The sequence below is a fragment of the Argiope bruennichi genome, chromosome 10, assembly GCF_947563725.1.
Source record: "Argiope bruennichi chromosome 10, qqArgBrue1.1, whole genome shotgun sequence".
Lineage (NCBI taxonomy): Eukaryota > Metazoa > Arthropoda > Arachnida > Araneae > Araneidae > Argiope > Argiope bruennichi.
Window position 1 is genome coordinate 125,431,896 of NC_079160.1, and position 26,398 is coordinate 125,458,293.

The 26,398-nt window shown below is 32.8% G+C and overlaps 1 protein-coding gene across 1 annotated transcript in view; it reads right to left on the reverse strand.

The window, feature by feature from the left end:
* Positions 1-26,398, reverse strand: part of LOC129987936 (caskin-2-like) — a 357,174-nt gene that overhangs the window by 15,548 nt on the left and 315,228 nt on the right. The window contains exons 16-18 of the mRNA XM_056095944.1: positions 18,776-18,886; positions 1,246-1,347; positions 1,020-1,158 (exon numbers count right to left, since the gene is read on the reverse strand). Coding sequence (XP_055951919.1) covers positions 1,020-1,158; positions 1,246-1,347; positions 18,776-18,886 — 352 coding nt within the window. The remainder of the gene's footprint in view (positions 1-1,019; positions 1,159-1,245; positions 1,348-18,775; positions 18,887-26,398) is intronic.

A 26,398-nucleotide genomic window follows, 5' to 3' on the forward strand; every position in this document is an offset into this window, starting at 1 on the left:
CTTCCATTCTTCAAATCCCATCAAGTATCTGATCTACAGAGCTTCTGGACTGCATTGGCTGCAGATATTATTTATCTTACTACACATTTCATTTGAAATAATCATAAATAGTTTTGAAAAACCAAGATATTTACTAATTAGAAACATTATGTGGTGTATATATGTATATATATGTGACATACTTTTGTGGATTCATGGCTGAAAAGAAGATAAATTTTAAATTAAATTCAATTTATTTTTCTATCAGAAGGCATGATTTGCACAGTGAAATAACCAATGAAAAAACATATTCTTTCATAGCAAGACACAAACAGAAAATGTGAGAAAATTTTCCTTTGGTGTTTTTACCAAGAGATTTTTTTGGGGAATTTCTTTGCCACATATCAATTTAGGAAAGGGAGTCTTAGGTTTCTTTGGAAATTATGCCATAAGAGTTAAAGATTTTTATCCCTTTGTTCAAAATGTGAGAAACTAAAACACATCTGCATTTTTTTAGAGTGCATAATAGAAATGATTAAATTTTAAAAAAGTGGGATTTGGATCCGTAAATAAGAGGACATTTCAGAATAAAGTAGTAATTTAAGATAAAATTAGTGATTTAAGATAAAAAAAAATTCTGATATAAATTTAACTAAGAGATATGTATCAATACACACACATACTCATTATATATATATATATATGAGCAGCTTAATTTCTGATTTGTAAGCAGAAAATATTTTGGGGGATTCACAAACAAAATTGTTTTTTAAAAAAAGAACATGTATTTTTCATGTAAACATGTAAAAATATATAGTAGTAGATGTATTTTTTATTGTAGTTATGATAAATTGCATCAATGCATAAAATTTCAAAACTTTCAAAAAGACACGTCTTTTTTTATTATAAAAATATATGAAATTCAATGTTTGTATAAAAATTCTGCTTAAATAAGAACAGATGTAAATATTTGTCTTTTGCTGAACATACTATCATTACTGTGTGGAGAACGAAGAACATCCATTCTTAGTACACTATACCTAATTTCTGGATGCCTATTTCCTCTAAATCTTCCCAAGTAAGTTCCGTCACTTTATCTACAGAGTCATATCCTTGTTCGACAAGTGTATCGTAATACTCCTCCAATCTCAGCAGGTGGAGCCATTCCAACAATGAATTCTGCAAAAGGAGAAGAAAACAATTTTTTTAATGTGTAAGCACCTTACATATTTATCTATTAAATAGCAAAGTAATTATTTTTCTTACAGGTTTATAATCAGGAATTCCGTCAGATATATTCAACCTCGCAATTTCGGCTTTTAATTTTCTTCGATGATTTGGTTTGGTTATACCAATGGCTGTTAAATCCTACAAGAAAAAGCAAACAAGAATGAATAAAATATCAATTTTCCTTAACTAAAAAACATTTCCTTAATTTAGAAGAAAAATTGTAAAAGTTTCATTGTAGTTACACATCAAATATTAATATCTGAGGATACCTTATTTAAAGTATCGCTTATTTTTCATTTCATCATTGCCTCTGTCGTTAAAAATTAATGTTCTGGTCATATACTGCTAACTTGAAACGCATTTCTAGAGAGAAGGCAGATAAAAATTTAAGGTTGTAGTACATACAAAACACTTCACATAATAGATTACGAAGGATCAATGCGCAATTCCTGTTATTTAAAAAAATAGTATGAAGGCACTAAAAAAAAAAAAAAAAAAAAAAAGGAAATCACTTTTATCCGAAAATTAGTGGTTTTTGGATTTGCTGAGTTTCTTGATCAGGACTTCTAAACAGGAGCCAAGACCATTTAATAGAATTTCCTGCCAGTGAATCAGAAGGGGAAAAAAATCCTCATGTATGAAACCAGCAAAAATCTATAAGAACACATTTTTTTTTAAAGTTTTAATTAGCAATGTATTCATGTAATTAGCAATGTATTAATTAGAATTACATTCGAATCAATGTAATATTTTTATTTATTTCAGTTCATTATAAAGGGCATATTTTATTATATTTTCTGTTTAGTTGAAATATAGTATTTTTATATTATATTTGTATTATTTTTGGCAATCTGTTTAAAAAAAAACAACATTTGACAGATGATAGTTTAAGGGTTAGTAAAAATGGAGCGTTACACGATGCAACAACGTGTTAACGCAGGATATGAATTAAATAAAAAACACAATTTTTATTTCTTTAAATTGTTATATTTTTATTCAATCGTAAATTACACAGGATAGGGGTGTGTTTGGAATAAAACATAGAGTAAATGACCTCCATGGCTTTTTTGGCATATACGCACTCTTTTATTAGAATTTTCCATGAGATTTTGAATAAATATGGCTGAATTTCACTGACGCAGCGTTGAATTTCCACTTTTAGTGGACGCGTGCTTGTGGGCTTATTGGTATAGACCTGCGACTTCAAATAACCCCTTAAAAAGAAATCCAATGGTGTTAAATCACACGATCTAGGGAGCCAATTCTCAAATTTTCGAACTGTCGCCGTTAGACTTCCGTTATTTTTGAAATATTGTTCAAAAATGAAAACACGTTGCTCCATCGTGTAACGCTCCATTTTTATTAACCCTAAACTATCAGCTATCAAATGTTTTTTTTTATTAGGTTGCCAACATTTACTGCACGAATGGCGGCAAATTCAAATCTTGCGTTAATTTTGGGACACCCTTTATATGTCGAACGAAATACAAGTGATTGCATAATAAATTTTGCAAAATTTACTATGCAAAAAATAATATAGCAAAGCTATAAATTTTACAAAATTTATTATGCAAAAAATAATATAGCAAAGCTATAAATTTTGCAAAATGTTATAGCAGAGCAAATAAGATTTCATTTTTAATAAATTAAAAAATTACACATCGATCACTCCCAAAATGAAGATTTGGATTGGCTTGTATACACGTCGAACGCTCTTAATTAGTTAAAAGAATTCTGAATGTAACATAAATGTCTGAAATAAAATTTCGATAGAGGGGTGTTTCTTACGATTGAAAGAAAGATAGACAAATGTTGAGCGACATTTAGCTATACTTTCGCCGTTTTGGCGTAGTAGAAGTCTGGAGAATGGTATCACTTTTGTGCGTATTTGGAAATTTATGCTTGGGCTACGAAACCAGCTCTGCCCCCCTTCCCTTCAACTACATCACTGGTTAGAGAGCAAAGAAACCACTTTTGGTTTCCGATGCTGCATTTAATTTGAGACTCGTATCACAAAATCGTATCCTTCTCATCCGATTTGCAAAAATGTCCCACATCAGGCAGAAGAGGAAACAAACGATTTCCGAACGAATGCGTAATCGGGAAGTGGAATCTATTTCCGAAAAGCTTTGGGACGGATGCAGAATCTTCCCTGCCCAAATGAGTCCGGACAGAGCTCTGCCATCACGTTACGTCCGAGACAGCTATTTCGCAAATGTAGTGCCGGGGGAGGAAAGAATGATACATCGGATACAGAACAGAGCCTAATTTATGCACTTGTTCGAAAACTGTAAATTGCCATAAGAGATGGGGGACGAGGGAGACCTCTCTTCCGCTTTTTGGAGGGATGCATTGTACGGGCGATGGCCTTGCCGTCGTAATTAGATCTCAGTCCGGTGGTTGTTGTTGTGGTGACATAACGATTGGGCCTGTTTTGTTTAGTCTGGCGGAAAGTGACTCATTAGATGTGGTGACAAAGACCGAACAAAAAATGATTTGCCAATAAATTCTATATTTTTAAATTTGCAAAAATCTAAATGATGCGGAATAAAGTAAAAACTTTTCATCGGTAGCGGTAAAAGAAAATACAAGACGCAATGAAAATCTTTCTTCTTTTTTTAAAAAAATTGTTTTTATTTTTAAGATTTTCTATTATTTAAATTGGATAATTACTTTTCTAATCCATAATGAATGAAAATATGAAGACGTTTATTCTTTTTCAGTCAGAAATTAGAATTAATTCCTTTACGGGTTTCACAATTAGCTTCAAAGGGTTAATTAAATACAATTTAAACATAAGGGTTGAATTAAATACAATTATAAATTTAAAAAATATGAACTAATATAAGAAATTTTCACAAAAAGTTAAATTTGTAAGACTTTAAAGACAATACTAATTCTAGAACATTTGCTAATTGTATTATTTGCTGACAATTTTTAAAATAATATAAAATCTCAATTTTTATTGTGATACTAAAAAGTACAATGATACTTTAAAACCTAAACAGGATTGATGAAAATCATGGCAAATTTCAGAATTTATTAAGCATTATTAATAATAAAAATCATACAAAACTTTTTTCAAATTTTAATTTTTAGTTTAAGTTATATTTTACTATTTATGACATAATTTTTTCAACTTTTTTTTTTGTTTACTTTACTTTATCCAAATGCAAAAACAACTTTTGATCAAAATATGTATAATGTAAAAACTATTCCCACAAATACTTGTATCATGAATAACCACAGCACTATAGAGGTAAAATTTCCGAGTAAATTATTTAAAAATTGAGCATCAGCAGAAGAGGAATCTGCACGCCTTCAAAAATGAAAAGAAATACAAACAACGGTGAAGTGGTTTCTTGAAAGAGAAAAGCAGCACCTAAGATAAGTTTCTTGCACTGCGCATGACGCATTTTTCTCGATTAAAAAAAATACGAGTGTTTTGTAGCCTCTGGGCAAACAGTGTCGATAGCTTATCAGCTGTAAATAGCTTCTACTAAGATTACGCAATCCGTGAAAAAAAATATATATTTCGGAGCATCTTTTTCTTGAAAAAGGTTCTGGAGAATTATTAATATTGTTCTGTTAAAATATTTCGCGATTCCGACGATCTGCAAAGAAACAAATATATGAAAGAAGGTGCAAAATCCAGCCGTAAAATAACATGTGCATACAGACGAATTATGCAGGAAAGTAGAATTCTTTTGCAAGTCTAACATTTTTGGCACTTGCCATTTTTTGGGGGGAGGGGCGGGAGGTCAGAATCAGAAAATCTTAGCGTTAGGTGAAGCATCGAGAAAAATGTAGACACTTAGGATTTGAGATAAGTTTAGTTTCATTTTATTAATGTCCCGTTTTAAAGCAACATTAAGGCTTTTTGGGCCGTACCTCGTCATTTTGAACCGCGGTCAGATGACAAGGAAGACACCTAACACCCCCTCTCCAACTTTCCACAACACACCAGCGGGAGGACGTTTGGCTCCGACAGATTTAATGTGCACCAGATCCGATTACACGACGGTTCTTCGGCGGAATTGGGTCTAGAGCCTGAAACCCTCCGGTTCCGAAGCTGTGACCTTACCAGCAGGTCACCGTGGTCACGGTTTGAGATACTACTATGATAATGAAACTTTAACTGCATTTCTTTTGCGGTCATATTATGTAAAAAAAGTCATCGAAACATTAAAAACTGGCTAATGCACTAATCCTCGGCAGGGCCATGCCAATCCCTCTAAGGGTCCTTAAGCAATGCAAGCCTCGCAATGCTTTCCCCCCCTTTTACCCTTCTTCCTGAAGACCAAAATTAGATTTAAAAAAATGATTCTCATTTAATCTCTATATAAGAAGTTTAACTGAAACAACAAAACATTAAACTGAAGATAATTTCCAAGAGAATAACACATCGCGTATAAATAAATGACAAAGATTTTAATACAATTTAAATACCATTTAATTATATAATCAGTTTTTTAAATTATAAAGACAATTATTAACATTTTAAATTTTTTTATAATTACAAAACAATGTAATACGCAAAAGGTAATTAATTAAATTGTTTTTGTTAAAATAATGTTCCAAAATACTTGGTTTTAATATGAATATGTTCCGAGTACATGGCCTTTAGAAATTCAGCCGAACGAGAAATAAATTAATCTGAAATAATACAAAACAATTATGAGGCTTTAGAGGTCTCGGGCTAAAAAATGCGGCCTGATGTTTAGCTAATTGATAAGTCGAAAAAATTATCTTAGATGCAAAGAATTCTGTATTCACAAGAAAAGAAGGGAAAAAAAAATGTTTACAATGAAATTCAAATAACGCTACAACCATACGACAATCTAACAAGCAATTACTGAGATGAGATGTGAAGTTGATTCCAAAATGAATTGCGCCACGAGTTGATACTACAGTTGGAAGATGAAAAAAAGTTTACACTGAATTAATGTATGTATCTTTCTCACTATAAACTAAGAGATTATTATAGGGAAAGGGTAGAAAACTAGGATGCATATATTTTTCTACCAAGTTAAATTTCACTTTTAAAGCCATACTTGTCTCAGAAAACGTTCGATTAAAGAAGAGATAACCAAATTTTTTTAGATGAATGAAACCTAGACAAAGAACAGGAGCTATATAAATATTTCAAAAAATAATCGTAATAAAACACGCGAAATTCCAAACAAACTTTAGATGAAACTCTAAAAATACACAAATTCATGCTTCCATTCCCTGAAATTTCATTCACTGGAAAGAAGCTGAGTTTATCTTGGGTTTCACAAAACAATTCAACCTTGCAAAAAGCACTTGAAAGATTTCAGCTCTGAACTTCCCTTTGCACTATTTCACTTTTCACCCAGCTTCTTCTTTCGGGTAGATGCTTTTATCCCAAGAGAAAGAAACATGCAAAAAAGAGGCGTCCAAATAAAGGCACGGATGAAAAGACACAAATGAAACGGTCGCAGTTAGCATTCTAAAAATGCAATAAAATACTTATGTTTTAAAGGACGAGATTTTTGGATTGAAACATTTCGAGTGAAGAAAAAGTCGTGGAAACCACGGGGATCCTGCATCACCATGGAAACGGTGATATCTGGGACAACCGTCGTCAAGGGGCGCTCCCGCCTTCTCTTCTCCCGCCAAGTCCATGCGGCGCCCCATTTCATTACGGAAACAGGGTGTTTACGTGGCACACTGAAATAAAATACCACCGTCTAATGTAACACAGCGACTTTAAAATGTAGGAAGGAAGAGGATGACGCAGGATAGCAGCTGCTCTTCAATTCCAGGAGCTCCTGGATGTTGAAATGGTAATAAAAATAACAATGGGTAATTCAAAAGAATTGCATCGATTGCAGGTGTTACAACTTCTTTGTAAACAACAACTTAGAAAAACTGAATATTAAGGAAAGCTTAAAAGCTTTGTTTGCACAAATACAAATGTGACTTACCTTGATCACACGAGTAATACCCATGCGATAGTCTAATCCATTGCTATAAGAAATATTCTTCCTTTGTGCCTATATTTTTAATTTGTTCACCGTTGCACGTAAAGAAGGCGAAAAGATTGAACTTTATCCAATGAAATGGAAATTCGAGAAGTAACTTCCTAAAAAGTTAGAGGCCAGTTGTGGCTATCAAGTGCATGAATGGTGACAAGCTTGCTTCAGAGTGAATAGGACTACCCTATAGATGGGAATTAGTCAAAGTGTTAAGACACAAAATTTTAGACTTCCTTCAATGCTCATATCATAGTTTACAAGGAACTTTAGCCTTTTGTAAACGGTGCAAATGTTCTGAATTACTCAGTTCACAAATATTTGAAAGATGGTTGACTATGTTAATACAGTGAAATCACGCTGAAATAAAGAAGTAAGAATTGATGAAGTAATCCATGTTTACAGAGCCAGGGTAAGTGGCATCTAGTGCACACGATTCACTCCCTATCTTCACTAGCGCACGATTTTTCTCGTCACTTCCTAACAGCAAACTTTGAAACACGATATAAAAGCAAAAATGTGTGTGTGTGTTTTTCCCCATGGCGTCAGTTGCGATGGGCACCGGAAACATAAATTCCTTTTCATCCGTAACAATGCTATTGCGCGTGATCATCTGAGGCAAATCGTAGAACTTCCAGCGGTAAATCTTGGAGCTTGGCGAATTTATTTCTAAAATTATGACAAAGAGGGGAAAAAAAGTTTCAAAATGGATGGCCATACTCGATTTCGTGTAGAATGGCGATTAATAAAAATTGACAATTAAATTAGAAGTTTTTGAACTCTATATTTCAAGGTATAGGAATTCGATCAACATTATAATCAAGTCACGACATGTATGAAAGAAATTATGTGTATTTTATAGGACGAATGGAAATGAATCAGTAAAACTATTATTTTTGATTAAAGAATAAAAATTGGAAACTAAAAAAAAAATCGTGAACAAAGTGAAATTAAATTAAAAATATATTCTATTGGTAGAAAATAAAATGCTAGTTTTCAAAACTTGTGATCGATTTATTTATTATAGAAATCAATATTTCGTTTTAAACCCATGCGAGGGTTGTTTTGAAAGACGATTTCCGTCATTCTGTATAAGCAAAATATATGCACGAAATAACATCAGGTACTTAGTAAATAACTTACTAAAAATGTCACAAAAAATGAGGCGGTAATTGATATGGGAAGTTAGATCCTGTACACGAAATGGTTGAGAATTATGAAGTCTTTGAGTTCAACAACAACCGACGACCGAACAATACTTATGTTGATCAGGAACCTGCTCGAGCTGTGCCGCAATAGGAGTTATTATACGGAAGAATCAGTTCATAAAAGGATTCCCATTTTTTTTAAATCCAAAAAACGCACCTATTTGTTTTGCATATTTCGTTCCTGTTGCAAACTGAATGCTAGACAATTAAATGCAGATAAAGAATTAAAATAAACAATGCAACACTTTTAAAGTTCATGTTTTTATATTTTAAATAATTAAAATTTTTCCAAGCAAATCTTTTAATGCATTTTCATTTTTTTTTTCACATTAGAAACATGACGAGTAGCTACTTTTCAAGTATAATGTTATATGCTTAAAGTCATAAGCTAAAAGCAATTGCTAACTAAAACATGAACGCTATATTATCTACTAATAACAAAAGCGAATGTATGTCTGCGGCGCTTTACAGGGAAAACAGTAGTACCAAGAACTATCAGATTAAGCATAAACACACTGTGGAAATGTGCACTGAGGGGCAATTACAATTTTCCAGCAGAAATTTAACTTTGTTAATCATGGGAAATGTATCATATCAAAATGATTTTTATACCACTATAAATTTTTAAAAACGCATTTTCAAAGAAAATAATTTTGTTGTGGAACTCATTTTTTTCCAGAATTTCAGCAATTTTTAAAAATTATTTTTATGTGCAACATGTAACAGTACTTTTCATTGCTGCAATGAAATTGAAACCATTTCCATTGCTTCACTCGACATAATTAAATGCTTTCTCATTCATCATCAAATGTTACGAAATAAAAATTTAAATTTTCTTATCTATTAATTGACAATGTCCAAATGAATTTTTGCATTATTATCTATCACATTTTTGTTGAACAAAGCTTTGCGATATTAAGAAAGTTAGGAAATGCACGTCACAATTTGAAATTAAAAGTACATCGTTTAGGAATAGCGAATACCTCGTAATGCATAAGGGGTTTAAATGACATTAAGCACAACCAGTACGGTTGCGGACAATCTGCCAGACCAAGGCGGACAGTAAACATTAACAATAAAATCAATCAGAATTTCCGATTCAGGATTTTTTTTTTCTTTCCATATGCATTCTATGTACATTATTCATATTTCCTGTTCACGAATGTGCTGTTTTAGATGAATCATAGTTCTGAAATCTTACACTGGCTCATTAAAGAAGATCGTCTTCAATATCAACACGTTTAAACGGAAAAGTTTGCCTAGCACGCAATTTCAAAAAAATTTTTTAATGACACATGATTATAAAAAGTTTGAACAATTAATTTTGAATTAAGTAGTAATTGATTAATATAATAATTTATTTACAACATAGGTATCTTACAGAAGAAAAGTTTTTAGAGAAGAAATTTTAATTAAATATCGAATTTGCTTCATTCGTTTATTTCAATTAGATAATTAAATTTTTTTAAATCTATTTTTTGCTGCTTTCTATACATGCAATTATGCTGGATTACAATTGCTCGTTAAAAAAAGTACTATAGACTGCGAAGGAAAGCATAGCAGGCATTCTGACATAATAAGGTAAAGTCAATACATTTACAAGGACGCAATGCGCTTTAAAATTTAATATTAGCCTTTCGCATGAATGACCCATTCTCCTTCATAAGCACCAGTTATGTTTTTTACAGTTTCAAATTTAACTTCAATTAAAAATTGATAACTGCTTGAAAAATGAGAGGGGAAAAAAGATAACACTCTATAAACATCTTGATTTTCTTAAAGATTTTGGAAGCATTGCTCTCCATCGAATTCTTTTCCAGTTTTGTAAGAGATGACCACGGGGGAGGGGCAAGTGAAAAGAGAGTCGGTATTTGGAGGAATTCCAGAAGCGGCGTTCCGTCCACCGTTAATTAAATGCCGGATTCACTGATGACGGCCGACGTGCTAATGCATTACGTACACCCGGGTCTAATGAACCTGGAGATGAAGGATTCTTTTCATTTTTCTTAATATATAGCAGTAAGGAACTATAGAAAGACAGGGTAAACCATTGAAAATGACTAGGCCAAAGAGGAGAAAAACACTTGAACAAAAAATATTTAAGGAAAATGATAAGATATTAGCGATTAACGAAAGACAAGTAAAACTTAAAAGGAGATCCGAACCTCTAGTCTTAAACATCGCAGCATGGCAATATTGTGGGCTTGATTAGCGGTCTGTACATTATTATAAAAATTTACTCTTAATCACAATAATGATAACACGCACGCAGTTAATGTATAGGGAATCTTCGCAAACAGCAAGTAGAGAAATGGAATAAAAAAACATTGAAAGAGACAACTGCAAACATAATTTTAAAAAAATGTTTTAAAAACTTATTAAAATGAGAGAAAAAAATTATACAGAAACAAAGATGGCCTCATTCAAGAACTAATTTTTTTAAAAATTTTTAAATGATGCAAAAAACTACTTGTTCGATAATAAGATCCAAAATTTTGGAGGAATAGTGCACAAGTCGCCAGAGAGAAAACGAGTTACTGCATATCGATGTCAGTGATTTTGGCAAAATGTAAACAATATTATGCTCAGATTTTGTAATATTTACTATTTAGAATATTATTTTCTGTATAATCTCATGGTTTCGTATTAAAATTTTGTTTTCTTAAATAAATCTTCACTCATCTGATGCTTAAATGAAAGGCCAGAGCTTTGCATCAGATACGCAAAACCATAATATGCATAAAACGGATACAAATTAAGAATATCAAGTACTCGATATCAGCTTTTGGAACCGATAGCCACAGATTAATAATCTCTTCGACCTAATTCGTTCTTGTCTAATTCTATATCAAAGTATTGGCCTGATATAGCCAAGTGTGCCGTCCTAGTGATAACTATAAGTAATGCGTGATGTTTTTTTTTTTTTGTTTTGAAATCATACATATTTTATTTCCTCACATTACTGCTCTCTATACAGTGTGATGCTGAAGAAAACACTTTTACTAAACTAACTAAGCCAGTCAATTCCTTTTCTCATCTCACTCATACATCAATCATTCAAAACAAAGATCACAGGTACATCGGCATCAATACCTCTTTTGAAGAAGCGAAATTCCAATAACGTGTAGTTTAGTTATATTAACGTCCCGTTTTAAAACATCACTAGGTCTATTTTGGGACAACTTCATCCTTTTGAACTACGGTCAGATGACGAGGACAACACCCGAGCTGGCATCTCCTTTCCAAACTTGGAACCAAACTTCCACACCGTTTGGCTACGATGGATTTAACGTGCATCAGACCCGCTTACACGAAGGTTCTTCATTGGAATTAGGTACCGAAGCCGAGACTTTACCATCAAGCCACCGCGATCCCAATTCCAATTAGGAATCATATTCGTATCAATATCAACTGCCAGTCACGGCGCATGTGAGACAACCACTGAATATTCAGTTTCAATCAGACGGAAAAAGACTCGGTTGCCGCCGATCTCGGGTTCAATCGAGTACCAAATTTTATTTTGTATTTCGAGAGTACCGAAAAGTTTTGTAAGAGAACTGCCACATTCTATGTAAAGATGTCACTGATTATCACCGATGCTTTTGTAAAGAAACAGACTAGATGTGGGAAATCACACGTTCAAAAATATGGTTCTCCGTTCTCAGTGCAACAAAACACAAAAGCTCAGCGAAATAACAAAAATCGTCCGGGACGACCTGCCGAATGATTTTTCGCACCAGGTTTCCGTCTTAATCCATTTATCCTTCGCCAAACGAAAAACCATCCATCAGAAAGGCAAACAGAGTCCCGTGCTAACGGAAAGAGAAAACGAAAAAACTCTTTTTGAAAACGAAGTTATGCTGGGAAAAATGTAATTACAGAGTGCGAGGCATAAAAGGTTTTTAAAAGGGCGAAGAGACAGAATTTAGGGGTCCAGAAAAAAAATGTATCTTATCAATAAAACCCTTTTCTATGCTGCTAAAACTCGAGGTGATTAAAGCTAGAGATGATAAGAAATAACTGAAAATTGTGGCAGCAGAAAAGTTTTTTTAGAGCGATTTTTATAAATAAAACGTCATTTGCATCTCTGAACTGCGGAGGATGCCACGGCATATTTTTAATACGTATTGCAGAAAAACTCTGAAAAAATTTCACCGATAATCTTCAGGAAAAAGACATTAATTATTTAGGAAGGCAGTCAAAATGCTAAAATGATGAGTCTTCAGAAGTTAAAGTAACATTTTTGTAAACTTCACCTTAAATAAATGCAAAGACAACTAATACGGTGTACATGAAAAATGTCAGGTAATATTAATTAACTTAAATTAAAGAAGTATAACTATAATTTTTAAGAAACTGACATTTTTATAACACTTGAAAAAACACTTTATTTTCGTAATTTGTGAATAATTCTATGAATGTTGGCCGATCAATTTTAGATACTAAGAGTTTAAAACCAATGTTTCAGAAAAACCTTGGATTCGCCAATTCTAATAAACGACTTAATCGCCCAGCATTATTAGCACTCAACTTAATTTAAAGATTTCAATAAATTCCTTTTAAATTATGTTGAAAACATTAAAAGTAAGATAACTCCAAAATATAATTAAACACCAGGGAAAAAAAAATGTTATTTTAATTTTTAATTTTTTAAGAAGTTTTTTTAAAAAATCGATAAAAAGACATAAAAAACTTTTTATAAATAAATTTTAATGATTTTTAATTGTTTAAATAAAGAATAAAGATTGCTTCTCAATAATTTCCATTGCCTCAAAAAAAAAAAAAAAAAAAAAACAGAAATGAAGAATTTTTTTTAAAATGATGACACAAAATGATTTGAAAATCAGGCTAATGTGTGGTTTATGCTATTGAAGATTGTTTAGCAGTTTAAGAAAACTCGTTGACTTCCTAAACAAAGCAAAAAAAGAAACAATGGAATGCATTCCGTTGAGCAAAAGAACAAAAATGCGACTGTTCTAAAAAAAAATAGGATGCCGAGTGGTAAGGGCTAAAGATGATGTTCGATCAAATGGGTGGAAATGGATTTGATACAAGCTGATGCTGCCAGATAGCTTAAAGTGTCTTCAAAGACTCTGAGATTAGTTTCTAACTGAAAATTCCATTCAAGCCTTTTCTAGATCTGTCAAATGTTACAACTACTGGCAAGGGATTGATTACGAACGTTTTCAGTCCGAAAATAGAAAATCACTGTAATGGCGTAACGACGTATGTAGTGCCCAGGTCACGCTATGATTTTTTACCGTTCCTAATCGTTATCATCAACTTTCAAAGTGTTAACAACGCTTGAGGTATAGTATCATTTATCAAGACCCTTTTCCTCATATTTTTCTTTAAAAAATGTCATTTGTCTCCTAGGAACCCAGGCATCTATATCAATCTTGCTTCTTGATCACTATCCCACTGAGACCACTCCTGGGCTTCAGCTGGTTTCAAATTAATTCGATGCAACAGAGGATAGGGAGGATATTGTAACGTTTCCCCCTTTTCCTCACATGATACTTGGCATTTCGGACAGATGTAACGTCACCATTTTCCTACACACAGTTAAATGCCTACGGATCGCCAAATGCGGATCCTTCCACTAGTAGAGTCATTATGTCTGGTCATTTGTTGTATCCAGATAAAGGATCAAAGATGTGTGTTTCGTCGTTTCAAACAGATCCATCAAGTCTTCAAGGGAGAAGAACGTCAAAACATCCAGATGGAAAACTTTTTTTTTCATTATGAAGGAACTCCTTAAATCTTCAAAAAATGATCAGTCACCAGCAACCGTTGTCATTAAGTGTCGAAGTCAGGTAGACTTTAGCCGGTGTTAGCTGTGAATTGATTATAATTAACATGTGATCGGGAAGGGTCAGCTATAAATATGGAACCTTAACAGAAATTCCCACAGTCGAGTAGAAACCAATGAGGAAGCATTGCTGAGCAGCTATTAGGTGATAAGGAACTCAAGTTCTCCAATGAGAAAATCAGAGATGGAGATCTGGCGAAAATAAAATGTGGTATTTTTGTTTGAAGAGAGAGAAAAGAGAGGAGAGCAGTGAGAGGAATGGAAAGAGAAGTCGGAGAGACGTCGATGTCCGAAGGTGTTTCTGATTTTGTCAGAAGCATCGTGTGATTCCGGTTTCTGTATTAGGATCCACCCGATAAAGATCGGTGGATTTCCGGAGTGGCCCCTGGAATAGTCGCTTGAGCTAGCAGCTTGTTAGTGTTTTATGTCGTCTATTCTCCGATTTGATCGAGGAACTATTTCATGATTAAACCTTCAACTGTTGTGTGAATTTTGTAAATAATATTTAACAGAGATGAGAATAAGTTGTTTTTGTATACATATACAAGGCTGTAAATGAAAGAATTGTTGCGTTACGCTACTCTCTCATTTGATCGATCTGGATTAAGGTATACAGTAAAAAAATATCAGCATTTCAATCAGGATCAAGATATTACAATATCGATTATTATAATGCAAGAACTTTTCATACTGAAGGATTGCATACAGAAGGACCACTTGACTGCACTGCGCCTTCTTAACTGATGATAAAGGCCCTGCGTCAGATAATAATTGGGCTCTGTAATTTTTAAGAACTCAGATTTACGTGCTGACATGCAGTGAACGTGGATCAGATATCATCAGCATAACCTTTTTGAATCATAATCTGGCATCATTATTTTAGGTTGAAGTCCCTCAGTAATTACACTGCCTTTGGATATACTCTAAGAAAGAACTGTCATTCTTGTGAGACACAAATGCGAAATTCTCGATTTCTTTTACTAGACCACCTACAGGTTACTATTGGTGAAGAATTCAAACTAATGGATAACGTACGACTTCATCAAAGCAGGCTTATCCAAGAATATCATAAGGATCAAGATTTGGAAAGAATGAATGAGTTAACTTTGTCTTCAAATTTTAATCCGTGACACATCTTTGGGTTCATCTCTGAAAATCCACGGCGATTCCAAATACTCCTTCGAGACAGTTAAATAGGTGAGATGAAGTATACTGCTGCCTTGAAAGTCCTTATTTCTCATTTCGATGTTTGGCAACTTAACTGCAAATATGGAAAATCGAAGCCGCCAATAAATTTTAATAAAAAAAAAGGATGCATTCCTTAACAAAACCCATTTATTCTTTAAAAATAAACATCTTTCATTTATTACTTTTCTCTGCTTTGTAGTAATAAAAAAAAATCGCTGTAAAATAGTTTTAGTGTTCATTACGTTTAAGGTTAAAATTAAGTAAAATTAAAAATAAACTAACAATTAAATGCAAAATTGTCTCAATTTTCATGCTTTTCTATTTATTTCTTTGCAAAATAGGTACAAAAAAAAAAAAAACCAACAACAAATTGTTTCTTAATTTTTGAAAGCCACTGTATATCATATTTAATTTAAAGTAATTTTTATAACACAATATTTTTGATTGATTAATCACCAAATACTATTGTTTTTTTTTAAAATTTATATTTAGATGTCAAGCTTGTGGAAAAACGTTACAAACCTTGCTTTTAACATCTCTGAAAAGGAAGCAAGTGCTGCATTTTCGACAACATCTTCCGTTCACATACCAGGCAGCGGAGGCATTATTGCTCATGCGCAGCAGGAAAAATTAATACTGATTGAAAAATCCTAAAACTTTTTTTAAAGTTTATTTCTGTGGAAAAAAACATATCGTTTCTTTCCTGAACATCAAAAGCTCTAAATGGAATGATTTAAATTGTTGGTGGATTTATATTTCACGTACCAAATTAAATAAAGATTATAGACCGAAAAACAGTACAGAGATGCCCCAATGTTACAGTACCTATGAACAAGTCACTCCTGATGTCATAAAAACAGTAGGGTGTTCGATGTAGCGAATTTTAAATTGAAACAAGCCCACACAAGAGGGAAAAAGTCGGTCTGATGATGAACACTTTTACCCTTTTCAATACAAATGATTTACTTATTTATTTATATCCACATTATTCAACTAACATTTTTTACTAATTTTACTAATTCATTAATTTATAGATGGTAATGTTACGCAAAACTGGAATTTTTTTTAAATACAAATAAAAAATAATAAAAATAGTTGCATTAATTACGTTTATTAAAACAAAATAGGACAACAAACCTTATTTATTATCTATATATTCGTAATGATAATTTAGTCTTAACTCTTCAGTAAATTTAAATGGAAAATTGCTCAAGCAATTTGCGAATGAAAATGGTTTTTATTTCGTAGAAGAATATACCATACACTTTCAGTAAGTCCCCTCACATGTTGGTTTAAATGGTAATGAGATAGCGGATAACTTAGCTAAGACTGCCTCGGCCGACATATTACATGGTGATGCAACTCTAACTTATTTTGAAATCTTCTCTATCAAAAAGATGGAGTCGACTGTACTTTGGAGAGTCTTACCTGCTCACCCTTGGTACTTTGGTAAGAGTCCCGGTTGGTGTCACCGTTTGCATATCTCTAGAAAACAGCAAACGGACGGAGGATCTTTGCTGAATGTCCTTGTTGCAAGGCAGATCAAGCCCCCCCCCCAAAATCATATTCTTAAACGTTTAAATTTTATGATTTTTGTATTTTTAAGGGATTCGCTATTGTTTTTGGACTTTTTAGAGATCTTTGGTTTCATGGAGGTGGTATAGTGCAGCTATACCACCTCAGATCAGAAACAACAACAGAATATACCAGCAGCCTGGTTAATAAACGTACGATCATTGGATTCGTATATATAGCAACAAAAGATTTCATAATACTAAAAAGAAGTATTTACATGAAGAACGGTTTTAGATAGAAACTTGAATAATTTTTTGCAGATTCACGATCCGGTTGTCTGTTCCATACATTTTCTATTGAGCAACACAAAAACGACAAAGCTCCAAAGAATTTTGGCGATGCCTTAGAAAATGATATCAATCTTTGCCAAACAAAGCTCTGCTCTTTATTCTTACAGATATCCCAAGAAATCCCCTAAGTGCAGAGCAAGTGATCTGCAAACTACGTTGACTTTTGAATAAGCACCGTTTTGAGCTTCACCTAATTGATTCATCAAGTTAAAAAACGATGACTCCCTCAAAATGCTCTATAAATGAACACGATGATGAACTTCGAGTCTTAAAAAGAGGATTATGAGAGGAAATCGATACATTTGAGTAACACGCTTAAGCAGGATGCTCAACAAATAAAGAAATGCTGATAATGTACTCCTTGGACTACGATGTTAAATGCGAATCTAAACTAATTAAGTTACAATGCCGGTTTCTCTTTGCCTTTTTCCTTCAATTTCAGCAGAATTAATAGAAAAAAAAAATTAAATATGAATATGATTTATTTACGTTACGGATATCAGACATGAGCTTCGCAAGATAGTTTTCAAAACTTTTAAAAATTTTATTCAATTTAGTTACATCAATGAACTTAAAAACATAAATACGAGGGTTATTTTGGTAAGAATTGGTCATTTTGAACCAGAGTCAGATGGCGGGGCCTGAGCTGCCATTTTACTTTACCCAACATGAGAATATTTTGATTTACCTATTTGACTTACCTACGAATATTTTGACTTTTGAGAATATTTTGACATCCTACTGTTATATTTAACGGAAGATCATATTTTTAACGTTACAATGAACGCTCGTGAAATCATGCAGCCACAGTAACAATGGATTTTTAATTTTACCAGGAGAAATATTGTGTTCTAAGCGCATAAACGTTATGACCGAATAAAATAAATAAATTACAATTAGCCTAAAGTTTCAAAAATTACGTTATTGTTATCTAATTAAATGTTTGTGTTCATGAGAAAAAAAAAAGAATGATGCCTGAATAACTGTGGGTCAAATAAATTTATGACTGGTAGCAGGTGTCCTCATCAGCCACCCTCACTCCGGGAAAAAAAGTAAATGCTGAAAGAAGCTACTGCTGTCGAACATTCAGTATACGAGGCGATCTACATAAAATGTAACGATAAAAGGACAAACGCTTCCTTGTCGCAGAAATTCAGAATTAAAGCACTGAAGTATCAACAGCCAGACAGTTAAGAGCAACGAGAAAAATGATATAAAAAAGAACTTTTTGAATATTTCATTTTCCTTCACGTTATTTAGTAAAAAGCGTCATCTGTGTGCGAAGACAGCGGAACCGATACTGAATCACAGGGTGGCAACGGCAACAAATTGGCCGTAAACACAAGCAGAACCCGCGATACCGGAGGCAATTTGGCAAGATTCGGTCGTAAAATCCGGAGCGCGGGGACGGAGAAAAAAAAGGCTGCCGTCCTAAATAATATGTGTCGAACGTAAATTATGTGAAGCATCGGCACAATCACTATAAAATCATACCTCCGGTGTCATTCGAGATATGGTGGGCATGTCGTATCCGGCCTGCAGAAACAATGGGCAGTAGTCTTCGTACTTCAGGCTGGTCAACCAAGCAGATAAGATTTCGCCGTCCTGCAATAAAAGAAAATTTGTGAGGCATTAAAACTACGATAAAAATAGCAAGTAAATAGTAAAGTGTACCGCTATCTGAGGTAAGAGCCACTTAGAATTCATTTAGAGCAATTCTTAAGTGACAATAGAAAGGTAATAATAAATTCGCGATGGCCATGTAATAGAAAAGGCGTAACCTACTTTTTAATTTCAAGAACGAGAGCGGCAAATATCTATAATGTATGAGCTTTGATTATTTAAATCAGGGTTTCTTAAACTTTAAACTCATCTCACTAGATTTAAGCTGCAAATTTCTCCATCTTCGATTGCATTTTATTCAACTATTTTTATGACTACAAGAAGCCAAGGGAGGAGGAGAAAACAGCCAATATTTCGTTTCATAAAATCAGCAAGCATCGTATATTGTTATATTTCATCCAGATACTATACAACCGTGCCATAACATCTACAACCAAACATAAATCGGAAGAGTGCATGTAGAGCTTTTACCAGGATATTTGCGATATCCAATGACAGTTTCGTGAGTTTATGAAATGAAGATTGATTTTTAAACAATTTAATGTTCAAATTTCGAGAAACTAAGTCTCGAATTTGGCAGAATTAAAAAAAAAAAAAAAAAAAAAAAGCACTAATTATTACAACGCACGAGCTGCAGTGTCAAAAAATTAATTAAATCAAAACTGGATATCTATACGAAATCTCTCTCTCCTTCTCTATTTATATTTTATATTATATTATATATATGTGTGTGGCATTCTGAATCACAAGGAAAATCTGAGAATTTCGAGCTCTTAATTCTAATTTGCTGTATAATGCATTATATTCTCTAAAATACAAAAGTGAATTATTTAAGTTGGTTCATTTTGTGAATGCATTAGAAGGAGAGTATTCATAATGCCAAGATTCGAATAATACGAGAGAATAGTGAATGAATGAAAACAGCACAAACAAAACGTTTTAACTTTGGTTGTGCTCAGAGTTTACAATCGAAAATTAAAATAAATTCGTAAGTGCTCTTTTCCTTAGGTGAAACATACTAAAATTTAAAAAAAAATACAGGAGCGTATTTTGAAAGAAATAAATTTACATCCTTTATCTTTCGTCAAAATAATTATAAAGAAAACACGGGGAGAAAGCGCAAAGTATCTTTTGCAAGTTTGTAGGGAATGGGAAGGGGAGGGGGTAGAGAAACACAAAACGTAAAATGTTGGTTCATTTTATCCCCATCGATAAATGCGTACAACTATGTAATCGTAAGATTAATTTGTAGCAATAAAATGTGATGAAACTGCTTTTATCTATTTTATCTTCTGTAAGATAGTGTATGGATTCCATAAGTAAAATGGTGCGGCACAGGATGCGTAACATGTCATTATGAATCGATTCCACTGTTATCCATGGGTGAACATGCACCCAAACGAAAATTTTAGTTCAAATAAATAAATCAGCATTCGTGCAAAGGACTTTTATCTGGAATGCGAGAATCTTTAGAAAAAATCGGTAAAACGACAAAAGAAAAATAAATATTAGATTCTTTAAAGCAGAACACAAACGGTGAGGTAATTCTGAACAAAATGTAGAAATCAAAACTTTTCGCGAGTAAAACATTACATAATACAAAAAAGCATCACAATGAGAACGCATTCTATCGAGAGAAGTACTGGCGGTGATTGAAATATTCTGAGCTGTTGCAATCTTAAATGAAATGTAAACAATTATAAACAAAATTGGTAAAAGAGGATTTTCAGTTAAAAAAATAAATCATATTTTGAAAAATGCTAACATTAAAATTGCCATAGATTTATGATATATTTTTGGATTAGAATTCAGAGTCCTGATTCATTCCAAACCTTGAACAATTCCATCAAAATAAAACTGATCTGAGGAACAGCTGATACTCCGGGATTACAGGTCGAGAAAAAGCCTCTTTAATACGCACACCTTCATGACTTTCCCGGGAAAGTATTTTTTGACTTCAAAATTTGATATTATTTGAGAAACTACAAAAATATGCTCATGTTCTCCCTAATGTACTGTCATTTCACTTAACATTTAAACAGAAAGAGATTCCACTTAAATTATTCCATAACATGCTTTCTGAATCAAAGCAAATGCATAAAAAATAGGAGAATAGCTAGTCGAAGAAATTCGCAATGTTTTGTATGAACTGCAGAATGCATTTCATGATTTACAAAATATTTCCGAGAATTATTCAATAAAAAACGAATCAAGCATACTACAATCAGAAAGAGGAGGGAAAAGAGCGATAACATATTTTTAAATACATAAAATATAAAATATATTTAAGCATATCTTTAAAAATGAATTATAATTAGGTAAAATATATTGGCAATAATATAAGTGTCATTGAAAAGGTGAATTTTTGAAATATAAGATGGTGCTTAAATCACTTTTGTGCTGTAGTGTTTTTAGAGATTATGGAACAAAATTTAAAATTTCGCTTACTTTTTAATTAACTAAAATTCTAATCAAAATGTCAAAGACCATTTTAAAGTACATATGTGCCAGCTTAGTTTAGTTATATTAACGACCCGTTTTAAAGTAACACTGAGGCACTCCCTCTCCAAACTTCCACACCACACCAGCGACAGGACGTTTGGCCCTGACGGATCAGACACTCTTTCACGACGGTTGTTCTGTGGAATCGGGTCTCGAGCCTGAAACCCTCCGATTCCGAAGCCGAGATCTTACTACCAGTCCACCGCGACCCTACAAATGCCCAGATATGGAACGCTAGGTCTAATGATACCCCCTTTGTCATAAACATGCAAAGACATCCTCTTTTATTATCAGCAGAGATTATAAAATACACAATTAGAATTAAAATACAAGATAAGCAAAGTTTTAATTTAATATTGAGAATATCATTTAATCAGACCATAAAGGCTCTATGGCATAACAAAAGCGAGTCCAAACATACTGGTTGGTTGGAGCAACTCGCACAATAAGAAACTGCCTTTAGACTAAATTCTGTGCATCATAATAGTATGCGAATCTAAGCAAAAATGCATCCATAATCCTAATAAATTTTATGCTTGTTGTTTTAGGTACAAAATGTATAGCTATTATCCATAAAATATACAGATAATTCTAGCATCAAAAAGGTTTTAAAAAATATATAGGATATTATAATCTAATATAATCCATAGGCCTCAGAGATCCCAAAAAACAGAATGAATCGGCAGGGACTTTTTTATAATACGAAACAGACAAAACAATTACGCCACTAAAATGCATTCAAGAAGTCGATTTTTTCCTTGCTTCTAAAAAGTGAGAAAGAGCAAAGCTCTCAGAAGGGAAAGACGCGGGGGGGGGGAGAGAAATTGGGTGCATAAAGTAGAGCGAATGGGGGTAAGATACGAAACCGGGGGGGGGGTAGTGATTATTATGCAATCGAAAACGCAACCGATCCTTTGCAGTAAAAGAACGTGAGACGATGGAGATTATACAGTATTCGAATTACAAAAGGCGGGAAATAATAATATAAAAAAGAATGGAAGCCACTACCAAGGAAAGCAGAGCCGATACGTGCAAGAGATAAATTTTTTTCTCTCTCTCTCTCTGTGACCCCCCCCCCACTGCAAAATTCAATCTAAGATAAAGTTGGATGGAATCCAAATCTAAAATGTAGAAATGAATGCGTAAGGGGAGTAGGAGAGGGCGAGGAAGTGGACACATGGATTTTCTTAAAGCCCTCAATTTCGGAAGTTGTGATGGCAACATACCAGAGGGAAATGGGATATAAAAAGAGATCGTGTGAGAGTTGGGTGGGAATTTATAGCGGAGTTCAAAGAAACGGAAAGGGATGAAATGTGCGATCGTAATTATTTTCTCGTCGCTTGAACAATTCAAGCTCTTGCGGCCGTTATGTTCAGAACATGAAGATTTATGGAGAACGCTATAATCACGGGACTTTTTTGGTCATTATGTCATGACTCACTCATTTATCATCTGCAGGAACAGGGATGGCCGATTCCGTCCTTTGGATCCATTTAACCTTCGGTTATACAACACAACAAATATAAATAAAAACATTATTACTGATCACAGAGCAAAGAAAAATATACTGATATACTGAAAAAAGTATGCACGTTTTGACGAAGCACATCCCCAAGTTAATATAAATTTACAAATAAAATTTTTATAAAATATAAAACGCTACACATCATTTCTGCAATAAAAATAAAATATATATTTTATAATTACTCTGACTTACAATATCAATGAGCGGAAAATGTTGCTATGTAGAAAAAATTAGGAACCCGTAAAACACGCCTAAGCATGTCCTTACTGAAGAGGGGGAAAAAAAAAAAACATTCGTCGTGATTAATAAAATATTCCAGTTTTCATCCGTTATTAAGGTTTCTTTTTTAAAAGCCATGTCGAGCACATGGTGCAGCATACCGAACAGGGAGGGAGAAAGCAACAAGGAGAGATGCCGAGAGAAAATATTTTTAGCTTACAGTGTCTTACAAAAGTGATGGGACACTTGTGCTTTACAAAAAGAAACTGTAATAAAATAAATAAATAAATATGTACAAAACTTTTTTGGGTGTGTTTCATATTTAAAGTTAGTAACAATTATTACATAACATACATTTTGTCAAAATATTAAAATATTAATTTAATAAAAATACAATTGTTTAGACCGGAGCAAAAAATGGCTCACATAAGTGATGGGACACTTACTTTTCCATCAAATATTTATCCAAAAATTTTACTTTTTAAAAGGTTTTAATATTTTGTTGGATTTCCTTTTACTTTTAAAGCATGATTCAATCTTCTTGGGATGGATTCGACTAATTTTTTTGTGATTTCTGGAGTGATTTTACCCCATTCTTCTTGAAGCATCAATTTTAATTGTTGTTTTGAAGAAATGGTGTGTTTGCGAATTCTTGATTCCAATTCTTGCCAAATATTCTCTATGGGATTTAAGTCTGGAGATTGTGGTGGTGTTTTTATTATTTCAGGACAGTTATACAGAACCCAGAGTCTAACGTTCAAAGCAGTGTGCTTGGGGTCATTGTCCTGGTAGAATTTAAAATCATTATGAAGGTTCAATTTTCGTGCTGAAGATTTCAAATTTTGCTTTAAAATGTCAATATACTTGTACTGATCCATTATACTGTCAATAAAAACAAGATTACCAACTCCAGCGGACGACATACACCCCCATTCCATAACTCCTCCTCCACCATGTTTTACTGTTGGCGCCAAGTTCTGTTTGCGAAATTCTTCCCTGGGTTTTCTCCACACCAATATTCTACCGTCAGAACCAAATATATTAAATTTACTCTCATCAGCAAATATAACTTTATTTCAGTAATCAGAATTCTTATTTATGTTGGATTTTGTGAAAACTAGTCTGAGTTTTCTATTCTTTTCACTTACGAAAATTTTTTTCCTGGCTACTCTACCGTGATATCCAGCAGATCGAATTACCCTTCTAATAGTCTCAGGATTAACAATTATTCCATATAATGCTTGTAAATCAGCAGCAACTTTAGGAGCACTCTTTCTTTGATTTTTTTAATATTTCGAACGATAATTCGCTTTATTCCATTGGATAGCTTTGATGGTCGGTCAGGTCTTCTTTTATCCTGAATAATATGATTCTTTTTATATCGTTTAATGATATTGAAAACTGTTGAATGACTCAAGTTAACTGTTTCAGCAGTTTTTTAATAGATTTTCCACGTTCAATATGCAAATTAATAACTAATTTTCGAATTTCATGCGAAGTTTCTTATCGTTTAGCATTCATGGCTGCACAGAGCTAAAAAACACAAAAATTCCAAAACAAACTGGAGAGAAATACTGCAGACGATTTTATAAATTATTGCCAATTGCTTTTGAGTAAAAATAAAACCACCAAAAATATTTTTATTGCTTATTTCAAACGATTTTTATTGCATATCTAATGGTGTCCCATCACTTATGTGAGTTATTTTTTGCTTCGTTCTAAACAATTGTATTTTTATTAAATTAATATTTTAATATTTTGACAAAATGTATGTTATGTAATAATTGTTACTAAATTTAAGTATGAAACACACCCACAAAAAATTTGTACATGTTTTTTTAATTTATTTATTACAGTTTCCTTTTGTAAAGCACAAGTGTCCCATCACTTTTGTGAGACACTGTATATAGTTTTAGAAAAGAACTTGCCGACACAGCATTTTGGTTCTTTGGGAAGATGATAACAGGTATAATTCAGAAATCAAAATAGCAATGAAGATTTATAGTTCAAGAGAGATATGGAAATTAGTTTTAGAACGTAGATTAATTAGAAATTATATAAAAATTATTTTTTAAAAACTGAACATTTTCAACTGTGTTTATAAATTTCCAAAGTAAGGCAAAAGTTAATTCGTTCATAATTTAAAAACAATGACAACTACAATGTTCTGTGTAATATCTGTAGAAGTCGAATGCTTCTAGAAAAGATTTCCCAATTCTAATTTTCGTAAAAACATTCTTAAGTGTGAAAACAATTTACCAGCTACTGAACTGTGCATCTATGGATAAGAAATAATTAGTTTCAAGGATATTGCTAATTATGAGGGGAGGAGGGCAATTTCCTCCAAGCGTTCACGACGATCAGGCGAAAAATGATTCCAATTAGCTGCCGAGGGTTATGAAGCATCGATAAAAGATAAAAAGGATTAGGAACAAAATTTTCCTCAAGACGGCAATAAACTACGTGATTCGTAAAAGTAAATTATGTCATGAAATGACATTTCAATTCTATGAACAAAATAATATCCTTCACTTTCAACTCACTGATGACAGAGAGTTCATTTTCCACACCAGAGGCTAATATGGTAACGTAGACAATTAAAAATTCATTGAAAACCTTATTTCTATTTATACTTCTGCCAACATGGATCTCTACAAATTGATAACTAGATTAAAAAGCTGGTTGAACATATCTGTGTCAAGCATATCATTTTAAAAATCATTAAAATGCAAATTTCTAACAAGCTGTCACAAAAGAATCATCAACTAAAAATTGCCTCCAGTAATAGAAAGCCTAAAATATTTCTAAGATTATTGCGCAACGGCGCACACTGCCATTTTCCTGCAGAACATTTCATTCAACCACACTGCAAAAGAGGGTTTGCAAATGTTTAAGACTTTAAATACAATTCCAAATCCTTTGTATTGGGACCGCTAAGAAAGGAAGAGAATACCAACATTGATCATACAGGTGCTAGTTTTTTAGTTTAATTATATTAACGTCTCGTTCAAAAATAACTTCTAAAAGCATTTGGTAAGTGATCCGTTTTTCACTTTTAGCTGAAATCAGTAAGAATTGTGGCATTTCTTGTTAGTTTCTTATTTGGATGCTTTGTTATTTAATAAATTAATAATTTATATTTTAAATATCATTACCCGGTGTTTATTCCAATAATTGATAGATGAAAACGCCGTAGAGAATTGAAATTAAGTACAAACTATCGCCATTTATAGCTCTTAGTTTCAAGT